A 13,494-nucleotide genomic window follows, 5' to 3' on the forward strand; every position below is an offset into this window, starting at 1 on the left:
GGAGAAATGTTCACCATCCTGATAAAATATTAAGAGCACACCACTCCAATATTATTACTCTTTGAAACAATGTTTGAGTTGAATACCCAATAAATGTAACTCAAGTATTAATTAGCTAAAGCATGTGCTAAAAAATAAAAACAAGCATATTTTATGAAAAGTGAAAAGACATTTTTGTGCCACCTGATTTCGTTTCACTGACCTCAAACTAGATTATGTTTCTTAAAACTTGCAAATGTGTGAAGTCAAGAGGTTTCATATTACAGACTGGATGAAATCACCACAAAGAAAAGGCAAATCTTGATGAGACAAAACTCCAGGGCAAAGCAGAGAAGGAATTGTCCCAGAGGCTTGATTGATCTCAGACACCAGACCCCGCCTGACCATTATTTGGGGTATAGTCTATTCTCAGAGATGAACTCTTGACCTTGCTGCATCTCCCCCAAATAAGAAGCAGAGATTGTCTTCTGACTGGAAGTCTCTTGGTGGTCTCAGGTACACCGCTTCCTCATCCTCTGAAAGGAATCTGTCACCTGCCCCAGGGGAACTGGAGTGTTGCACAAAGTACCGGTGTAACCCCCACCCTAGTGCAGACAGCAATGATGCAAGGAGAATGTGAGCAGAATCAGACATTTGTCCAAGTGCTGAGTTATCCCTAGTGGGCTCAGAAGCCTCACAGCAAAGTATAACAAATATAGACATCACTCTGACTGTGATACCCAGGCCAGCTGCCAGGAAAGATCGTGCACAGCTGTGGCTGCCCCACCTGCTCTGGACCCACCGGAGGCCATAGGCAGGATTCTTGTTCTCTCCCCCTGGTAGCCGCAGTTGGACATTGTGTTCTAACTCTCCAAGTCCGATGGCTGGAGTTCCTCGATGATGGCAAAACCTTTAGGATTCAATGACTCAGCGTCACAGAGGTTATGACTCACCTGCTTCTAACCCTCTGTTAGTTTGAGACCAGTTGTGCCCTTGATCAAAACCCTTCAGAGTTTTGTATCCTTGAAAGATGATTTTTATGCTTCAAGATTCAAAGATTCTGTATCCTTAAAAGACATTTGCACCCTGGCCGGTTTGGCTCAGCGGTTAGAGCATCGGCCTGTGGTCCAGAGAGACTTGGGTTCGGTTCCCGCTAAGGGCACATACCTCAGTTGCAGTTTGTCCCCAGCCCTGGTGGGGTCGTGTGGGTGGCAGCCACTCGATGTGTCCCTTTCACATCAATGTTTCTCTCTCTCTCCTCTATCTGAACAAAATGTGGAAAAATGTCCTCGGGTGAGGATAAAACGAAAAACAAAAAAAGACAAAAGACAGTTGTAAGTCTCCTCCACAATCTTCCCAGCCGGCCCACTGGCCTCACCCTCCTTCTGGCTTTTCCTCGAACTTACCCACCAGCAGCACCAAAGGATGCATGGCAGACTTCTTGCCCTGTTCTTGCTGTTACCTCAGCCCAAGAAGCCCTCCTCTGGCCTCTTATCTTTAAAACTCAACTCGGCATGCTGCTTCCTGGAGGTCTCTCCTGATCCCTCCCCTCAAACAAGGCTGGACACCCCTTTCCCTGGCATTGTGGAGGCTCATGGCTTGTTTCACACTTGAAAGCACACAGGAGAAGGAGAGATAGAGAGATTAAAGTTGTCAAGTGTGGTCAGCACATTCAGAGAGTCGTGTAAAGTGGGTTGGAGACTGGTTTGGGTTTCATGGATCCAAACAACCAAACCTTGTGGGTGCCTGGCCACCTGGGGATGAGAGCTCTGTATGCTTCCGATGATGAGTTTTCTGTGCGTGTGAATCTTTCATAAGTGGTCACTAGAATGAGCCATCCCAGAAGCCAGTGTATGTGTGTCAGTGAAAAGAGCAGCTTGGAGAGGGAGCGAGCCCCAGACCCTGGAGGTACTGGACTCATGCCGGAGAGGCCCGCAGTCCTGCAGCAGGTGTACAAGGAGTCAGCACAGCGTGCGGCGACGTGAGACCAGTGCAGAGAAGCAGCAGGTGGGAGGGCAGACAACCCCGCGACACCCTGGTGTGGTTATTCCTCGGACAACATCCCCCTGGTCGGGAAGAATGTTGCCCAAAGCCTTGAAAGATATAATTTCCGAGTAGGAAAGCCGGTCTGAATGGGCTCAGCTGCCCAGCTTGGCTTTCTGAGAGCTGTTCCTGGACTCTGGCTTGAGGCCACGTGCGTCCCTGCTGACAGGTGGGCAGAGTTTCTCGGCTGGCACGCTGCTGGCCCTGGGATGAGACAAGGCCTCCTCGCATGACTGCCACAGGCACAGGGAGGCACGGATGGAGAACATGGAGTGAGGGGAGATAAACGAGGCCCAGGAGGACCCAGAGCGTGCAGCAATGCGACATGCTCTCCGTTTACTGCGTTCTCAGGCCCGAGCAGGCTCCTTTACCTGCCTTCATACATGTATCCCTCACAAGTCCCAGAGGGGGTCCTTCTATCCCCATTTTCCAGATGAGGAAACAGAGGCTCAGGAGGAATAAATAACATGCACAAGGTCATGCAAAACTAGACTTTATCTGATGTCTTAGCTCATGTTCCAGAAAACTTGAGAAACGTCATTGTAAGACATATTTTTGCATGTTGACTGTCCAGTGTACCCACGTCCTGAGGGCAGCATCCTTCCAAGTTGTGCACAGGCAAAAACAACAGTAAAGGAAAACAGCACCTGAGTGAGAGCGACTTGGTTAGTAGGCTGGACTAACGGGAGAGGCTGAGGGGGGCCGAAGAGGCCTGGAGCCCTGGGGGGGGAGGGGCCTCAGAGTGAGAGTGACTTGGTTAGTAGGCTGGACTAACGGGAGAGGCTGAGGGGGGCCGCAGAGGCCTGGAGCCCTCGGGGGGCCTCAGAAGCCACAATAGGGATTCCGAGTTGTATCCCCAGGCCATGGGGTTCCTGGAAGGGCTTTAAGGAGAGTAGAGTTGAGGTCAGACTTCTGCTCTAGGGGCTCCCCAGGCAGCTGCGTGGGAGAAAGAAGGAAGGGGCAGAACCAGAAGCCAGGTGCCCAGGTGGGAGGCAAATGCAGGCACTTTAGGAAGGCAGGAAATGGGGTCCAGATTTTTCCCCAGAGGTCAGAAGAGTGTAGAGTAAAAGCCTGGGCCCTGGAGTGAAAGCCAACAGGGTCCCGGATCCCTGTCTCCAGGGGCTGTGGAGACACATGATTTCTCTCAGCCTCACCTGTAAAAACATAACGGTAATGAGACTGTCTGCCTCAAAGGGTTGTTGTGATGATTAAACAAGGAGGTCTCCTGGGGAGCTGAGCAGGACCTAGCACAGAGCGCTGTGCTGCATGGGTAAGAGTTTTAAAATATCAATGTCATTCTTTTTTCTCTCTCCTTGAGCAAGCGGCTCAAACCCGTGTCCCTGTGCCTTGAGACCCATCAGCTTCCCAGAGCGCGCTGGTAGAAACCCCTCGGGTAGGCCCCACAGAGATGGGGACGGACTCAGAGACCTCCGGTTCCCCTGAATGTGTACTACTTCAGGGAGCACCGGAATTGATACAGATGGTGTGCTACAGAGAAGGCAAAATACTCTGTTCGGCGTTTGACTCCCAAACATGGATTTTGAATCCCATACAGGGTTGGTTGAGAGAGAAGAAAGGTCTAAATTCCCAGATCTCCACCTTCAGACACCACAGACCAAACCTAGTTGCCTTAGAGGCAGACACTCATCAGGGTTTACTCGCTGGTGGCTCCCCAGGGCCTGCGACTGGGCCAGGCCCTGCGGGTGCTCCTTACTCTCTAGGGGAAGCAGAGACGCGTCCCATTGTGCAGACGGGGCTGCTGCTGGAACACAAGGGAATCCTCCGGAGATGAAGGTGGGCGGGAAGCCTTCCCCCTTTGACAAGAGGGAACCAGGAAGGGCAGGGCAAAGAGCGGCTGTGAGGTCTCACTCAGCAGGGGACAGGGGAGGGGGCAGGAGAGCTGGGAGCGCCCTCGGCAGGAAGCCCCTCCTCATCCCTCTGGGCAGGCGCCTGTTGCTGCCCAGCCTGGGCCCTGCAGTGGGACTGTCCAGCTGGGAGAGGGGCTGGCTGCAGGCCCCCAACGCCCCAGGGCTAGAGCTGGAGGACAGAGGAGAATAAGAGTCCCTCACTGTCCTTGCACCCTGGGGCAGGAACCATCCTATCAGAGAAAAAGGCGAGATGACAAAAATAAAACGTTTAAAGCTTTAGGGTTGTGTGTGCATTTCAGGGGCCACCTCCTGTGGTGGTTCCTTTGCCCCTTCCCTTTACCAAGGTCAGCAGAGGGTTCGAGGCCATGTCTGTCTGTCTGCTACATCCACTTGAGACTTGCCTTGGGGGGCCAGGTGCTTAACCCCGTTGTGTCTCAGAATCCTGGTGAGATCCACAGATCCCTTCTCAAAACATTGGTTTTAAATCCAAAGATCAATTACTGGGATTATAAGAGAGACCAGTGATCCTGAAATAGGTATCAAAACAGTTCTGAAGAATCTGTCATAGGTCGATGCACGTGCTTCCTGACCATTACGCGGCAGGTCTGGGCAGGTCTCAGGCTCAAAGCAGAGATGAGTGTAAAGGGTGTTCTGAGAGCCCCACGGCGTGATGTGCATGAAAAGATCTGTGACCTCTACTGGGGACTAAATCACGCAGTCTTAGGGAAATGCTAAATTTCAGTTAAAGGCTAGGAAAAGTAAAAATGTAATGTTTCCCCCCATCCCTGTTTACAGACCCACAAAATTCCATCTGTGACTCCGAGTCCAGGGACCCCGAGTTAAGGGTCCCGCACTTCGGGGCCTCTGCCTGTCTTCCAGAGTGTCCACTCTGAAACTCTGGTGATGATTTCAGAGCACCAAAGCTGCCCTTTTTTGAAGCTGGGCAGCAGTCACAGAGCTGCCGGTGAGCAGGAGACAGGAGTGGGAACAGTTCATTGAGGGCTCAGGACTCACTACATCGGGATTCAGAGTGCGGAGTCCTGGGGCCCTGCCTAGACCTACTGACTCAAATGCCCAGTGGTACTCCTGGGAATTTGCATTTTAAACAGAGTTTTTGAGATAACTTTCCTAGAACTTCCCTGGCGCCTTGTCCCAATCTGGGACGAGATGGATGGGAAGGGCCCAGTGATGCCTCCACACCTCCCCTTGCAAGTGGAGATGAGCAGCAGCTCCTGGCCCCTCCAGGGCCCCTGTGTTGTAAGTGATGCCTGAAAGGTGAGGCTACACCGCCTCCCTCCAGGGAAACCTGAGTTGAGGAGTGTGCGACCGGATTGAAGGGCTGGGAACGCACTGCCTCGCCTCCTTCCTGCCTCTCTCCCACCCTTTCCCTACCTCCACACTCAATCTCAATCAAGCCGCAGAGCCCTGACTGCTCTTGGGCTGAGGGGAGGCGAGCCATCATGAGGGCAGAAAATCACCCCAGGCTGAAGGTGCACGTGGACCAGCAAGCCCCCTGAGCCCGCGTGGGGCCGAGCCAGCCCTGCTGACCATGAGCCACCAGCCAAAGGGCCTGGGGAAGGAAGGTGAGTCTGCCCCCTTCTGTGCAGGGCCCGCCCCCAGGGTTCCTGAGTAGCAGCAGGGGACAGGGAAGCAGAAAGGGTCTTTCAAGACACAGGGACCTGGATTTGAGGCCAGGGCCTGCCACCTGCTTGCTGAACAACCTCAGTCAGGTTATCTAACCTCTCCCTGCCTCGTCCGCGAGGTGAAGGCAGCCCTCGTTCCTTGCTCCACTGTTGGACGAGTTTAAAACGACCTGTGGACAACACCGTGTGTTAACGCTGAGCTCTGAGCTGCAGAGGCAGGCGGATTCCTCCAGGCTCTTTCAGGCTCCCGCAGCCTCAGTGAGAGTTGTCTTTCCTTAGCAATCGCCTCAGCCCACTCCTCTGCCTGTCTCTGTCTGTCTGGGGCAGGGGGCTGTGAGGATGTTCTGACCTCATGGTTTTTCCAGGGTGTCAGAAATGTCAAGGCTGGGGATTCTGGAGCTTGTTAGTAAAATAATGGGAGCCAGGTTCCGGGCTGAGGCAACTGCAAACCAGTGGTGGGTTCCCACCGTGAGATGGGGGTGGGGCCGGGAGGGGGACCTTCCAGAGGTCAGCCATTCATCCCGGTCCATCTCTTACAGCAGGAGGTGGAGTGAGAGGAAGGTCGAGGAGCGGCTCTCCAGGCACAGGTGAGGTGGGGTGGTTTCCGGGAGCCTGCAGGGCCGCTCAGCCTGACAGTCCCTCCCTCCCGCTCTTTGTAAGGAACCCTCCCAAGCGGATATTTAACTGGAGGGGGGTGGATGCTGCACAGGGAGGGCCTGCCCTCAGCCCCAGGGGGACTTCGAGCTGGGTCTTGGGAAGCAGGGAGCCCTCACCAGCCCAAGGGGAGGGAAGCGCCCTGCAGGCAGCTGGTAGGGGGTGGAGCCAGGACGCACCCAGGCCACTGACTGCCACCGGGCACACTCAGCCTCCACAAATGCCAGCGGTAGTGAGTGCTCATGCCCCTTCCCATCCAGAATGTGGCCATAGCTTTCCTGTGAGCCAGAGAGGGCTTTTCCCAGAGGGCGACCTACTCTAGGAAAAGCCAGAGGCCATCAAGGGCCGAGAGAAGGCCCTGCACTGCCATTAGGAGGGCAGAAGCCGTGCCCCCAGGGTGGGGGTCCTGCTTGTCATATCATGAGATGTGTTCTGGATACAATGCCATTTTCTCCTCCTCACATCCCAGGCAGGTCCCCACTCGTAGGTGAGGAGTCAGAATCTTGGGGAGCGATGGACTTTGAGGAGGTGGAAGAGATCTCCCCAGCCCATTTTGAGGGGAAGGGACTTGTTCTGGCCCCCACCCTGGCACACAGTACATGGGGGAGCTGGCCCCAAGGTCCACCTCATCTGCCTCCTCTGCCAAGCCCTTCCTTCTTGCCCCCCATTGCTCCCCACTGCGGGGGGCCTGAGTCTTTGGAAGGCAGCTCCGTGACAAAGGGATGTGCCTAGGAGCCAGGGCTCCGGGCAGGGGGGAGGAGGTGTGAAGGCAACACTGGATCCCAACACTCCAGCTGCCCCTTGGTCACTGTCCCTCCTCCCTGCCCCACCGGCCTCCCCATCCAGTCCTTACTTGCCTCCAGAGACACGAGAGCCGGCCTGAGAAAGCGCCTCGGTGTGGCCGGATGAGAGAGGGGTCAGCTCCGCTGGTGGTGGCTGCCTGCTGGATGCTTGGGTGTGGCTCTCCACAGTCCATTCCCCTCGTCGTCCCTGGGCTTCCGCACGCTCCCGGCTGCCCTCCACCCCAGCTGAATGGGCTGGCCTTGTGCGGGTCACCTGTGGGCAAATGGTCCTTGGGAAGGACTGAATGGAAAGTTGTTTTGCCTAAAACACAAACATTTTCCACCCTGGCTGATTTGGCTCAGCAGTTAGAGCGTGGCCTGCGGTCCAGAGAGACCCAGGTTTGGTTCCTGCTAAGGGCATGTACCTTGGTTGCAGTTTGTCCCAGCGCTGGTTGGGTTGTGCGGGTGGCAGCCACTCTATGTGTACCTTTCACATCGATGTTTCTCTTTCTCTCTCTTCCTCTCTCTCCCCCTCCCACTCTAAGAAAAATGTCCTCAGGTGAGGATAAAAAAAAAACAACCAAAAGAAACACATTTTCCTACTGAAATACCCCGCAGGGGCGCGCGCACACACACACACACACACACACACACACACACCTATCCCCTGCCACCTTCTCTTTGTCGTAGAACAAAAGGAAATGGGTCAGACTTTTTGCTCCAGGGATCCAAATGGTCAAGGGATGCAGTGAAGTTAAATAATGGGAATCTATTAAATAAACTGAAACCCAATTACACAAAGATTCCAATTAAAATCTCTGGAGTCCCCTCTGAGGGGCCCTGATATCCTTTCCTTCACCTTACGTTCTACAAGGAGGAAATCATCTCTGCAAATACAGAGGTCTTTCCTCAAAATAACCGCAATCTGTTATTCCATGAGTTGAAGAGGAGGGGCCGAAGCCCCCTCCCATATCCCATATCCCGGGGAAGGCTCTAACCGTGAAGGTCACTGAGGTGCAGGTGAGCCAGCCCTCCAGCTGCTCGGCCTGTTTTCTGCCCTGGGTGATCTGACTCGAGTCCGGTACACACGTGCTTGAGTCAGGGAGTGCGTGCTGGCCTAGGAGGTCTTCCTAACATGGCAGCTGCCTTTCCGGCCCCTAAAGTATGCCTCACGCGGAGTCCATTGAAAACTATGAAAAAAATAACTCAAAAAGGAGTTGTTTTCTGTGTAGGGGCGGTTGGGGGAGATTGAAAGGCGAGTTCGGGCTTGCTTCCTTCATTCCTCATGCATTTCATTCTGTTGGGAAATGAGATTACAACAGAAATTGTAGCTTGAAAAAAATGTGTGAACACCTCCTCCCCCAAGTTCTCTGTACAGTTAGCTGTCCCAGATGCCTGGTGTAGTTCATGACCAAAACGAAAACCATTCTGTTAGCTGATTGAGGACAGAGTTCAGAAACGGATGCAAACGTAGACTGACTTCCCTATCCAGTCCTTCAAGCAACGTGGAGCCCGTCTTGCACGAGGGCCCAGGAGACCCTCGCCCACTCGCTCGCTGCTCTGCACTGAGAGCCTAGCTCAGTTCTGCGCTCTTCTGGGGTCACAGCTGTGGTGACACAGGCTGTCTCACACTCCTCCCACGTCCTTGGAGGGAGTGGATTTGTTTCTAGCTCCATCTCTCCCCCAAGAGGGGGCCGAGCCTCCCAGAGCCATGGACGAGCATCTATAAGACAACCCATTCCTCACTGGCTGACACTGACCAGCTTCCTGACTTGGATGAGTTATCACTATATCCAAATAACCTTTCTTTACATTGTCTTGCCAAAACCCCTTTTCCCATAGAGGGTGAGAAGGAGAAGACAGAGGTTAGGGCAGGACTGGGCAAGGAAAACACGGTGGCCTGTCTTCGAATCTGTAAATGGCACTCTATGCTTTCAACATGCTCATTTATACCAGTTGCCTCATCAGTCCCTGCAGTAATTGCAGCAATTGGAGACCGAGTCCCAGAGACATGGAGATTGTTAGTGGTGGAGTCAGACCCCTGCCTGGTGCCTCTTCTGGCCTTCACGACGAGTGAAGCGACCACAGCAAACAGGCTCACAGGGTCTGCCCTACACCGACTGGGAACCAGTGTCCCCTCCCCACAACGGTCTCTTCACTGCTGCTAGTGTGATCCATCCATGCCGGCCACATCCTGCAAAACATCTGCAGTGCCGCACCCTCACGCCCCAGATCTCAACCCAACTTCCCATGGGCAGGTACTGTTTCCGGGTAACCTGTTCTCTCCCCACTCCCCACCCCAACAAGAGATCTCACCCGAGACTCAGCTCTGCCTGGGAAACCAGGTCCCAGACCCCTCAGCATCACCACTGGGACCCCTCAATCCCTTTCCTCTGCTCACAGTCCCTCCACCTTGTGACCACCACCCCCTCTCTGGCTCTACCTCTTTCTTCTCTTGGCAAACTCTCGGTCATCCTTCAAGATTCAGAGTAAACATCAGCTCTTAGTGAGACATGTTCATCCATCCCAATGGTAATTCATTGCTCTCTATTTCCATGGCCTTTTTTCTTTAGTATGCCATTTATTTCTTCTTTTTAAAAGAAAAATACATTTATCTAATTTATTGTCAAAAGCTGGCTCCCTAAATATCAAGAACACAGCCTGTTGATAAGATAAAGCTGATTTATTTCTTACAGGCAAAGTTTTGGCAGTGTCTCAGAGAGGGAAAGGGAAGGTCAGAATTTATTAAGAATTGAAAGTTTGATTTAAGGCATGTCTTTCAAAGTGAAGGCTTGGTTAGGATTAGGTAGGAATCATGATATAACAGCCCACAATAAACAGCAAGGCCAGGATTATGAGGCAAAGTATTCAAAGAGTCTTAGGGTACAAATTGTCCATGATGCTTTTCATTGAAGAGTTGATGGATCTGTGGGAAAATGCTATAGTGAGCCATTTGGGCAGGAGATTCCCGAAAAAATAAAGTCATGTTAATGAAGACAGATAGAGCACAAAGTCTTAATATAGACACTGAAGTGTAGTTTGGGTCCTCTGTGTCCATCTGGGCATAGGGTTGATGGTTTCGGTTCTCACTCTGTCCTGTGGTCTCTCTCTAGCCCGAGCTGAACAGTTTTAGATGTACAGAAAAATTGCACAGAAAATATACACAGTTCCCGTATGCAGTCTTTTTTCCTTCCCTCTCCCTCTCCCCAGACTGCCCTATTATTAACATTCTGCTTTAGTGTGGTACATTTGTTGCAATTGATGAACCAGTATTAATACATTATCATTCGCTCAAGTGCACAGTTTACATTAGGGGTCACTCTTTGTGTTGTCTGTACACGTTTTGACAAATGCATAATGTCATGCACCCACCGTTGCAGTATCAGACAGACTAGTGTGTCCTAAAAAAATGCCCCGCGCTCCACCTGTCATCCCTCGCCCCTCCCCCTCCACACCTGGCAACTACTGATCTTTTTACTAGCTCTATGTTTTTTTGTTTAAATATTTTTTAAAATCCTCACTGGAGGATACACTTTTGTTTTTTTATCAATTTTTTTTTTTTTTGTCCTCACCCGAGGACATTTTTACACTTTTTGTTCAGAGTGGGAGGAGAGAGAGAGAGAAACATCGATGTGAAAGGGACACATCAAGTGGCTGCCACCCGCACGACCAACCAGGGCCGGGGACAAACTGCAACCGAGGTACATGCCCTTAGCGGGAACCGAACCCGGGTCTCTCTGGACCGCAGGCCAATGCTCTAACCGCTGAGCCAAACCGGCCAGGGCTGGAGGATACACTTTTGTAATTGATGGAGAGAGAGAGGGAGAGGGAGAGGGAGAGGGAGAGGGAGAGAGAGAGAGAGAGAGAGAGAGAGAAACATCAAAGTGAGCGTGAAACATGGGTCAGTTGCCTCCTGTACTCACCCATACACACCCTGACCAGAGATCTAACCCGAAACCTGGGTATGTGCTCTGACCTGGAACCAAACCCGCCACCTTTTGGTGCACGGGGCGATGCTCCAACCACCTGAGTCACACCAGCCAGCCAGGGCACTGCCTCTGTAGTTTTGCCCTTCTCAGAATGTCCTGTAGTTGCTCATACAGCATGTAGCCTTTTCAGACTGCCTGCTTTCACTTAGGAATATGCACTAAGGTTCCTCCGTGCCTTTTCATGGCTGGATAGCTCATTTTGTTTATCACCAAATAACATTCCATTGTCTGGATGGACCACAGTTCATCTATTCATTCACCTGTTACAGGACATAATATTTGCCTCCAATTTCTGGCAATTACAAATAAAGCTGCTATAAACATGTACGTGCAGGTTTTTGTGGGCACAGCTTTCAATTCATCTGGGTAGACACCTACAAGTGTGATTGCAAAATTCTATGGTAAACCTGTGCTTCGTGTTGTAAGAAACTGACTGCCAAACTGTGTTCCAAAGTGGCTGTCACATTTTGCATTCCTGTGGGCAATAAGCGAGAATTCCTGTTGCTCCGCATCCTCACTAGCGATCGATGCCGTTAGTCTATCGGAATTAGTCATTCTAGTAAGTCATTCTTGTTTTCATTCCCATGAACATATCATGTTCACTTCTTTATATACTTGTCTGCCACCTGTGGCTTTGTTTGGGGAGGTGCCTGTTCAGATCTGTTGCCCGTTTTTAGTTGAGTGTTCTCTTATTTTTGAGTTTTAATAGTTCTTTGTAGACTTTGGATATAAATCTTCTGTCAGATATGTGTTTTGCAAATGTTTTCTTCCAGCCCATGGCTTGTCTTTTCATTTCCTTAACAGTGACTTTTACAGAGCAGAACTTTTTAATTTTAAGGAAGTCTAATTTATTCATTTTTTTCTTTCATGGATCATGCTTTAGGTGTCATATTCAAAGTGTCTTTGCAAAACCCAAGATCCCCTAGATTTCCTCTTATGTTATCCTCTGGGAGTTTTATGAGTTGCATTTTACACTTAGATCTATGGTCCATTTTGAGTTAATTTTTGTGAAAGGTATAAGGTCTGTGTCTAGATGATGATGATTATTATTTTGCATGTAATGCGATGTCTAGTTGTTCTAGCACCATTTAGTGAAACAGACTATCTCTACTGAGCTGCCTTTGCTCCTTTGTCGAAGCTCAGTTGGCTATATTTATGTGAGTCTATTCCTGGGCTCTCTATTCTGTTCTGTTGGTGTATTTGTCTATTCTCTCATTATTACCACACTGCCTTGATTATTGTGGCTTTATAGCAAACCTTGATGTTGGATAATGTCTGTTGACCAACTTTGTTCTTCTCCTTCAATTTTATGTAGGCTATTCTGGGTCTTTTAAAAATTATTTAAACCAGCCAACCCTAATCCTGCTCACGCTGCCTCATCCATTCCTTCCCCCGAACACTACAACAGTAGTGTCCACCTTCCCCTCTCCCAGTCAGCTCCAGACTGACCTGTGGCCCTGCACAGCAGTGTTGGGGAACCGGACCTGGGCTGACTGCTGCCTCACCTCCTTTCCTTTCCCTCCTGCCAGGCAGGGGCACGCGAGGGAGAAAGCCCCTGGAGAACGGAGCCAGCTGGGCCCTTCCTGTCCCTGTGGTCCAGCCTGACCAAACAGAGGCCCAGACTTGGCCTTGACCTGGGGTCAGGAGATGATTCAACTCTGACTCCAGGGACTGCACACCCAAGAAGAGGAAAGGCATGTGCCTAGAGCTCTACCTGAGGATAGCAAGAGCGTGTAGGAGTATCAATGGTCAAAGGAAAGAGACATGAATTTTCATCCCAGACCAGAGGTTTCAAAAGAGGCCTTTGGAGCCAACAAGCTCTGGGAAGCATCTTGAACATCTGATTTCTCACAGTTGGGTGCACTGTCCTTTTCCTGCCCCTGCAGGTGACAGGCCCGGGGGGAGACCCTCCAAGAAGCAAGCCCCCAACGCAGAGGGTGTGGCAGGCAGGCGAGGAGACCCCAGTGGCCAGAAGAAGCGGGCCAGGGGCAGCCCAAGGCCAGACTCCCCCAGGAGGAAGCAGGCGGAGCACCGGAGACACCCAGAGGAGCTGGGGAGACAGGAGCGGAGCACAGCCCAGAGGACCCGGGAGGGGAGGAAGAAGAAGGATGGGAGGGCTTCCCTCAAGGAGCAGAGAGCACCCTCAAAGAAGGAAAAGGAGGTGCCGAGGAAGGAGGAGATGTGGAAGCAGCTGAAGAAGCACAGGTGTGTTGTGACTCTGGTTCAGGTGTGTTTTCAGTCACACTTCTCTTCTCCTGCTGGTCTTTCTCCCGCTCCTGCCGAGGGCCTGGTCTCCCCAAACACACACAGCGGTGGATAGGCAGCCCTGCCCACCTCTCCACATCTGAGGCGGAACCCGGAGGAGGATCACAGCCTCCAGGTGGAGTGGTCACTGGGCACTCTCCACTCAACCTGCGAGTTGGAAGCTGTGAGTGGGGAGGTGAGAGGGCAGCAGAGTGGGACACGATCCCAAGTCGCCTGAATTCCAGCTGGTGACACCCCACAGCTCGTGCAGAAGAGCTGATAGAAATGACAA

At 51.8% G+C, this 13,494-nt stretch overlaps 1 protein-coding gene across 1 annotated transcript in view; it reads left to right on the plus strand.

The window, feature by feature from the left end:
• Positions 1-5,431: 5,431 nt before the first annotated feature.
• Positions 5,432-13,494, plus strand: part of TMC2 (transmembrane channel like 2) — a 60,373-nt gene continuing 52,310 nt past the window's right edge. The window contains exons 1-3 of the mRNA XM_036245499.1: positions 5,432-5,473; positions 6,073-6,120; positions 12,845-13,163. Of these exons, the coding sequence (XP_036101392.1) occupies positions 5,440-5,473; positions 6,073-6,120; positions 12,845-13,163 (401 nt within the window). The 5' untranslated portion in view covers positions 5,432-5,439. The remainder of the gene's footprint in view (positions 5,474-6,072; positions 6,121-12,844; positions 13,164-13,494) is intronic.

This window comes from Molossus molossus, unplaced genomic scaffold (genome assembly GCF_014108415.1).
Source record: "Molossus molossus isolate mMolMol1 unplaced genomic scaffold, mMolMol1.p scaffold_m16_p_6, whole genome shotgun sequence".
NCBI lineage: Eukaryota > Metazoa > Chordata > Mammalia > Chiroptera > Molossidae > Molossus > Molossus molossus.